Source organism: Otolemur garnettii, unplaced genomic scaffold (assembly GCF_000181295.1).
Source record: "Otolemur garnettii isolate 467f Iridium unplaced genomic scaffold, OtoGar3 scaffold00031, whole genome shotgun sequence".
In the NCBI taxonomy this organism is placed as follows: Eukaryota; Metazoa; Chordata; class Mammalia; order Primates; family Galagidae; genus Otolemur; species Otolemur garnettii.
In genome coordinates, this window is record NW_003852426.1 from 3,013,010 (window position 1) to 3,021,076 (window position 8,067).

The 8,067-nt window shown below is 46.7% G+C and overlaps 1 protein-coding gene across 2 annotated transcripts in view; it reads left to right on the forward strand.

Moving 5' to 3' along the window:
* Window positions 1-846: 846 nt before the first annotated feature.
* PPT2 (palmitoyl-protein thioesterase 2) overlaps window positions 847-8,067 on the forward strand; it is a 12,869-nt gene continuing 5,648 nt past the window's right edge. For both annotated transcript variants that reach the window (XM_023512760.1, XM_012804816.2), the window contains exons 1-7: window positions 847-1,055; window positions 1,382-1,572; window positions 1,803-1,956; window positions 2,412-2,507; window positions 2,594-2,701; window positions 3,538-3,621; window positions 3,742-3,826. In XM_023512760.1, the coding sequence (XP_023368528.1) occupies window positions 1,390-1,572; window positions 1,803-1,956; window positions 2,412-2,507; window positions 2,594-2,701; window positions 3,538-3,621; window positions 3,742-3,826 (710 nt within the window). In that variant the 5' untranslated portion in view covers window positions 847-1,055; window positions 1,382-1,389. The remainder of the gene's footprint in view (window positions 1,056-1,381; window positions 1,573-1,802; window positions 1,957-2,411; window positions 2,508-2,593; window positions 2,702-3,537; window positions 3,622-3,741; window positions 3,827-8,067) is intronic.

The window sequence follows — 8,067 nt, forward strand, 5'->3', positions numbered from 1 at the left end:
GTTTGGCGGGTCCGGGCTGGGGATTCGAACCCGCCACCTTAGGTGTACGTGGCTGGCGCCTTAGCCGGTTGAGCTATAGGTGCCGAGCCAAATGTAAAAGTCTTAACAAGTAAAAGCCCCAGCTGGGGCACAAGGGTACCCGGTAGGGGTCCCAGATAGGCGGAGAGGTGCGAGCTCCAGGTACTCGGAAGTTCTGCGGTAGTGGAAGGATCTGGGTCGAAGCCGCCCATAGAGAAATCCGAAGGTTGGACCTTGGGGGTCGCTCAGGATGAAAGACTAGTCCAAATCACTAGGGCTTGAGTCAGCGGAGCCCCAAGGGCACTCCGCCCCTTGGGTGGGTCGTATATAGGGAGGGGAGTAGAGTAGGGCAGGAGAAACTGGGCCAAGTTGCACTTAGCTCAAGAGGCCTCGAGGACTCTCCGCCTCTCTGGAGACAAGGACGCTAACACGCACTTCAGAATGAAGAGTTGTAAGACGCTGTCCTGGGGCGGGCGGGGGTGGAAGAGTACGCTCAGGCTGGCTTCAGCCTTCCAGGTCATCCTGCCACTCACCCAGTGTACAACCAAATGCGGAGAACAACCTTTAACCATTCCATCCCACACCTCCCTTCTGGGAGAGAAAACTTCAAGTTCCGCCGCAGAGCCAGACGCCTGGATTGGAAAGTGAGGCGACTAAAAGAGGGAAAATTAGACCAAATTGGGTCGCTGGGTGCAGCAGGGTCCGGAGCGGCCTTCTTTCTAGTCCGAGGACACGTTTGCTGCTTTATTTTCTCCCCATCGGCCTACAATGGATCGCTCCGCCTATTTCCTCCCCAGCTCCTAAAACACAATGGAATGTTCCATTGCCCCTCCGGTCCTCCGCCTGTGTTGCTGGGGACGCTCGCACGGTTGCCAGGGAAAGCCCCGGACGTGACGGCTTTGCGCGACCCCGAGCTGCCCGCCCTCCCCCCTCCCATCCGTCATTCCCCTGCGTGCTCTTTACCCGCAAGCCCTTCCCTTCCCCCGTGGGTTCCAGACTTGGGAGAAGTAAACAGCAGGCGGAGCGAGCCAGGCCAGGTGGGAGTTTGCACTTTCCAGGGGGCCTGGGCCGCTGCTGAGGGATCTTGTGGAACCTCGGGTTGTGTATGGCTGTGGTGATACATTAGGAAGATACTGGGCCTGGGGACAAACCCCGAGTGCTAGTTGGGGGCGGGACTTTGGGTGCGCGTTGGTGCATCAACGTGGTAAGGAGGTGTGTTTGTAGGGAGACTACTGGAGTAAGTAGGCTATTTTGCGACAAAGACCTAGTATGGGAGCAGGGAGGGGAGGCTTCGCTGCGGCGTCTGTTCCGAGGGGAGAGGGTGTTGTCATCTCCCTCATGGGCTCTCATTGCCCCTTCTCAGGCGGGAGCATGCTGGGGCTCTGGGGGCAGCGGCTCCTCTCGGCGTGGGTCCTGCTGCTATTGCCTTTCCTGCCGATGCTGCTGCCCGCAGCCCCCTCGCCTCACCGCACGTCTTACAAGCCGGTTATCGTGGTGCACGGGCTCTTCGACAGCTCGTACAACTTCCGCCACCTGCTGGAATACATCAATGAGGTCTGGCAAAGGACACCTGGGTAGAGGCCTTCAGAGTCGTCTGTAGTGGCTGGGGAAGGAAAGTGGGGAATTGAAAGCCACACTCTGGTCCTTAGGGAAATGGTGCTGGCGTGGGAAGAGTTGGGGGATGATGAGATCCCTGGTTCTCATCATGTGGACACGGACCAGGGGGTGGTGTGTGTGTGGTTCTTAAGCCTATGCTTGGTGGCTGCATTGACCCCTTCTCACAGACACATCCTGGGACTATGGTGACAGTGCTCGATCTCTTCGATGGGAGAGAGAGCTTGCGACCCCTGTGGGAACAGGTGCAAGGGTTCCAAGAGGCTGTGGTCCCCATCATGGCAAAAGCCCCTCAAGGAGTGCATCTCATCTGCTACTCCCAGGGTAGGCAAACCCCCCTGCCCTCAACTCCTAAGCCCTACTTAAGGCTTGATCCATATCTAAGGCACACTTTATAGTGTCCCTTTATCTTTGCCACATTGCTCCAGCCAGAGGTCTGGTACTTGAGCCCTTGTTTTCTGACTTCCCTCAGCATGTGTGTCTTGAATGGGAGGGAGGCTGCTTGCACTGCTGCCCCTTCTTTTCCCATTACCTTTGGCACTTGGGCATAAAGGCTAATGGGGCAGGTAAAAGCATCATAGAGGTAGAGTCAGGAGGCCCGGCATCTAATTTTGTCTCTGTTACTTACAAGATCTCTGACCTGTTGGCACAGGGTGTGCTTGTCTTCTCTGAGCTTCAGTCTCTTTTATGTACAGTGTGTTAGGGCTGTACAGTGGGGTAGGTACTGTTGGCCTGGCTTTCCTTAAGTCCTTGTCCAATGTGTGGCATTCTGCCTGCAGGAGGCCTGGTGTGCCGAGCACTGCTCTGTGTCATGGATGATCACAATGTGGATTCTTTCATCTCCCTTTCCTCTCCACAGATGGGACAGTATGGAGGTAAGTGGGCACTGGGCTCCATAGAAGGTCCTGAGATTTGGGGGCAAGAGGTTTATGGTCACCTGGCATTGCTGTTCTCTTGCCAGACACAGACTATTTGAAGTGGCTGTTCCCTACCTCCATGCGATCCAATCTCTATCGGATCTGCTATAGCCCATGGGGCCAGGAATTCTCCATCTGTAACTACTGGCACGGTGAGTGGGGGATGCTGAACTGGAGTCTCCATGGAGAGGGCACTGTAGAGTGTAGGGTCTGCTGCTTCCACCTCTACCATAACCAACAGCAATAAAGACAGTAATGATAACTTACATTTACTGAACAATTATTATTTGAACAGGTACTTTTCAACATGCTTTATGTGTGTCACTTATTTTCTCAGGGAGTATACTCAGCAAAGGTCCACAAACCTTTTCTGTAAAGGGAGGGATAGACAACTTGGGCTTGAAGCCTGATCTTACTAGGTAACTTTGAGCAAGATACTAAGTTTTCCTTATCTGGAAAAAAATATATATAGCATATTACACACAGGCTGGTTGTGAAGATTAAATACATTAATGAATGCAAAGTACCTTGAATAGTACTTGGTTCATGTTGGTGCTAGATAAAAGTACTCGCTATCATGTTATTATTATTATTGGTGGCACCTGTAGCTCAGTGGGTAGGGTGCCAGCCACATACACTGAGGATGGTGGGATGTGCCGGCCGCATACACCCAGCTTGGGCCACCTAAACAACAGTGACAACTGCAACAAAAAAATAGCTGGGCGTTGTGGTAGGCACCTATAGTTCTAGCTACTTGGGAGGCTGAGACAAGAGAATCACTTAAGTCCAAGAGTCTGAGGTTGCTGTGAGCTATGACACCATGGCACTCTACCGAGGGCAAAAAAGTAAGGCTCTGTCTTAAAAAAAACCCCAATCAATTACTATTTTTGTTACTATTTTATTGCTATCCACTTTGACTTGTACTCCAGCTTCTAGTCTTACTTCCCCTCTTTGCTTCTCTATCTTGTTAACTGCTATTTCTACCCAGACCCTCACCATGATGACTTGTACCTCAATGCTAGCAGCTTCCTGGCCCTGATTAATGGGGAAAGAGATCATCCTAATGCCACAGGTGAGAATCCAGGCTTCTACCTATGTCCCTTTTCTTCTTCTCTGATCTCTGTTCCTCTCTCCAACCTGTTCCTCTCTGATTCCTGTGACTGACTCAGACTCTCTTCTTCCCATCCTGCAGCATGGCGGAAGAACTTTCTTCGTGTGGGCCGTCTGGTGCTGATTGGGGGCCCTGATGATGGTGTTATTACTCCCTGGCAGTCCAGGTAATAAGGGACTGTGTGGCTTGAAGACCAGCTAAAGACATTCTCCAACCCCCACCAATCTTTATCTCATGCCTGCTTCTCTCACTGTTCAGTTAATGATCCACCATTCATCCTGTTGCCTAATGCCAAAACTTGGGTCGTACCCCAACCCCTGTATTTAGCTAGTCACTAAGTCTTGGTGACTCTATTTCTTCTCCTTCCCCACCAGTCTCCCTTTGTAAAAATTTTACATTTTGGAATACTTATGGATTCATAGGAAATTGCAAAGATAGTATAGAGACCATCCAGTTTCCTCCATTAGTTGCATCCTACATAACTATAGCACAATATCAAAGCTAGGAAATTTATATTGGTACAATGTATGTGTGTAGTTCCATGCCATTTTATCACATTTCCTACCCCCTCTTTACTTATCTGGACTATTGTGACAGCTTTAATCTTCATCTCCTCCATCCTGTTCCTCAGGAAAATCTATGGCTTCATAGCACTATGTGCTTGCCTCTGTTATAGGTCATCATGAGTGATCTGAAATGTCACCTGAGCTACTTTAGTCACTTAGTGAGTTATTTGTTGAGCACTATGGACACAGGCACTGTTCTGGGCCCTGGGGATGCAGTGTTAAGTGAAAGAGAAGTCCCTAGTGTTATGTAGCTTACATTCTACTTAGGGAGACAGCTAATAAATGTAAATATGTGTGTCAGATGGTAATAAAATAAGGAATAAGGCAGGGGAAGGGGGAAGGGAACAGAGGATGACTGGAGCCTTGTTTTTTTGAGACAGAGTCTCACTCTGTTGCCCTGGGTAGAGTGCTGTGGTGTCATAGCTCTCAGCAACCTCAAACTCTTAGGCTCAAGTGATCCTTTTGCTTCAGCCTCTGGAATAGATGAGACTACAAGTACCTGCCACAATGCCTAAGTATTTTTTCTATTTTTAGTAGAGATAGGGTCTCCCTCTTGCTCATGCAGGTCTTGAACTCCTGAGCTAAAGCAATCCACCTGCCTCAGCCTTCAAGAGAGCTAGGATTACAGGCGTGAGCCACTGTGCCAGCCTGGGGCCTAGTTTCAATAGTGGCCAGAGAAGTCCTCCTGGAAGAGTTACCATTTAAACAGATACTGAAGGAAGTGAGGGAGGGATTTGCATTCGAGTGGGAGTGGAGCAGGTATAGGAAATAAGGAGGCCAGTATGGCTAAAGCACAAGGAGCTGGGGAGAGGCAGGAGAAGAGGTTAAAAGAGATGGCAAAGGACCAGGTATGTTAAGCCTTTATAAGTCAAAGTAAACCCTGGATTTTTTTCTTCTTTTCATTTACTTATTTTGAGAAAGAGTCTCACTGTGCTGTCCCAGGCTAGAGTGCCACAGTGTTAATCTAGCTCACAGCAACTCCTGGGTTGAGGCAATCCTCTTGCCTCAGCCTCCCAAGTAGCTGGGACAACAGGCATCTGCCACAATGCCTGGCTAATTTTTCTATTTTTGTAGAGACAGGGTCTCCCACTTGCTCAGGCTGGTCTTGAACTCCTGAGCTCAAGGGATCCTCCCACCTTGGCCTCCCAGAGTTGCTAGGATTACAGGCATGAGCCATCTCACTCACCTTTTCGTTTTTGTAATAAAATGTACGTAACAAAAATTACCATTTTAACCATTTTCAAGTGTACAGTTTGGTGGCATTAAGTACATTCACGTGGTTGCATAACTATCATTCATCACCATCATCCATCTCTAGAACATTTCCCCCCCAAATTGTAACTCCAGATCTATTAAACAACTCCTCATCCCTACTTCCCTAAAGTCCCTGGCAACTAGGGCCTTTGATTTTTTTTTCTGAGTGAGATGGAAAGACACTAGAGGGTTTTGAGTAAAGACATGACATCCTGTACAATATCGTAATCATATAATAGTAAGGAATGAGTTTTATATATATCATCTTGTTTTACATCTATAGCTACCCTATGAATGATGGTGATTGTTCATGGTTTTGTAGCATATTTTATGTCCTAAGTCAGTGTTTTAAGTACTTTTCATATATTAGCTCATTTGATTTTTACAACAACCCTATGGGATAATTACTATTATCTTCATTTGACATATGAAGGAAACTTAGGTACAAATAACTTGCCCATATTCATAGTTAATAATCAGTAAGGTCAGGCTACTGGCTTTTTGGCTTGTTACCATAGTGTTTCACTTCCTCTCTATGAAATATTTTTATATGGGACAATGATGAGAAGGAATATACTTAAACACACACAGTGGGGAGAGTATAGCAGATCTGGGGTTCAAATCCAGATCTTTCCTATCTGGTTCTGAAATCCAGCCCCTCAATACAACCTTCACGCTTCCATCTGTACCCAGCTGTGCCTCACCTGTGTGCCTTTGCTCAGGATGGCCGTACCTGGTCCAGGTTCATTGCTGGGAAGCCTTTATTGATGCTTTAAACCTAGGGTAGTTTACATCTTTTTTCACTTCTGGATTAAAAAAATAATAGAATAAAATAAAATAAAAAAATAAAATAAAAAACAATAAACCTAGTGTAGTGGGATTCCACTTTGTTCCCATAGTCCCTTGGACTTAACACTATTAGCATTTATTTAGTTTTTCATGGCCAAGGTCTACTCAGTGCCTACACTAGTTAAATATTCTTTAGTTTGGTGGAGCTGGGTGGCTCACACCTGTAATCCTAGCACTCTGGGAGGCTGAAGGTGGTAGAATTGCTTGAACTCAGGAGTTTAAGACCATACTGAGCAAGAGCAAGACCCCGACCCCGTCTCTACTGAAAATAGAAAGACTAGGTGGGCCTAGTGGTGTATGACTGTAGTCCCAGCTACTTGGAAGGCTGAGGCAAGAGGATTGCTTGAGCCCAAGAGTTTGAGGTTGCTGTGAAGTGTGATGACATAGCACTCTGCCTAGGGTAACAGAGTGAGACTGTCTCAAAAAAAAAAAAAAAAGAAATCTTTAATTAAAAAAATTTCAACATCTTAAAAAAAAATCAACATCTTTTTATTCTGAAATTTCATACTTAAAAAAAGTAGAAGATAGACTTGCTGCCTGTAGCTCAGCTGCTAGGGTGTCAGCCACATGCACTGGAGCTGGCAGGTTCAAACTCAGCCTGGGCCTGCCAAACAACAATGACAACTACAAACAAAAAATAGCTGGGTGTTGTGCCGGGCACCTGTAGTCCCAGCTACCCTGGAGGCTGAGGCCATGAGAATCACTTAAGCCCAAGAGTTTGAGGTTGCTGTGAGCTGTGACGCCACGGCACTCTACCATGGGTGACATAGTGAGACTCTGTCTCAAACCCCCCCCCCAAAAACTCTAGAAGATAGTGCAAAGCATTCTTGTGTACCTCTCATCTAGATTCCCCGAATGTTAACATTTTGTAATGTTTACATAAATACCTTTTCTCTCTCTCTCTCTCTCTATATATATATATACACACACACATTTTTTTCTATATATTTACTTATATGTGTTAATGTTGTTAATATAATTAAATATAAGCTTACTAAATATTTATATATATAAATTTGTGTGTGAACCCTTTGACAGTAGGTTGTAGACATGATATCTCTTTACCCCTAAATACTTCAGTGTGTCAGTGGACATTTCACTGTTGTGTAAACAGGGCTTTTTTTACATATCTACAACATAATTATGAAAATTAGGAAATTAACATTGATATGACACTTTTTTTTTTTTTTTTGAGACAGAGTCTCACTATGTTGCCCTGGGTAGAGTGCTGTAAAGTCACAGCTCATAGCAACCTCCAACTCTTGGGCTTAAGTGCTTAAGCGATTCTCTTGCCTCAGTCTCCAGGGTAGCTGGGACTACAGGCATCTGCCACAACACCTGGCTCTTTTTAGTTGCAGTTGTCATTGTTGTTTAGTTGGCCTGGGGGAGATTCAAACTTGCCAGCTTCAGTGTATGTGGCTGGTGCCCTACTCACTGAGCTATGGATGCCTGAGCCTGATATGGTCCTCCTATTCAAAGTTTTTCAATTGTCCTTATAGTAAATAATATCCAGTGCAAGATCCAACTCAGGATCCATATTGCATTTAGTTGTCATGTCTTTTTTGTTTTAGAAACATAGTCCTACTCTCTGTTTGTTTGTTTTTGTTTTTTGAGACAGAGCCTCAAGCTGTCCCCCTGGGCAGAGTGCCGTGGCATTGCAGCTCACAGCAACCTCCAACTCCTGGGCTCAAGCGAGTCTCCTGCCTCCGCCTCCCAAGTAGCTGGGACCACAGGTGCC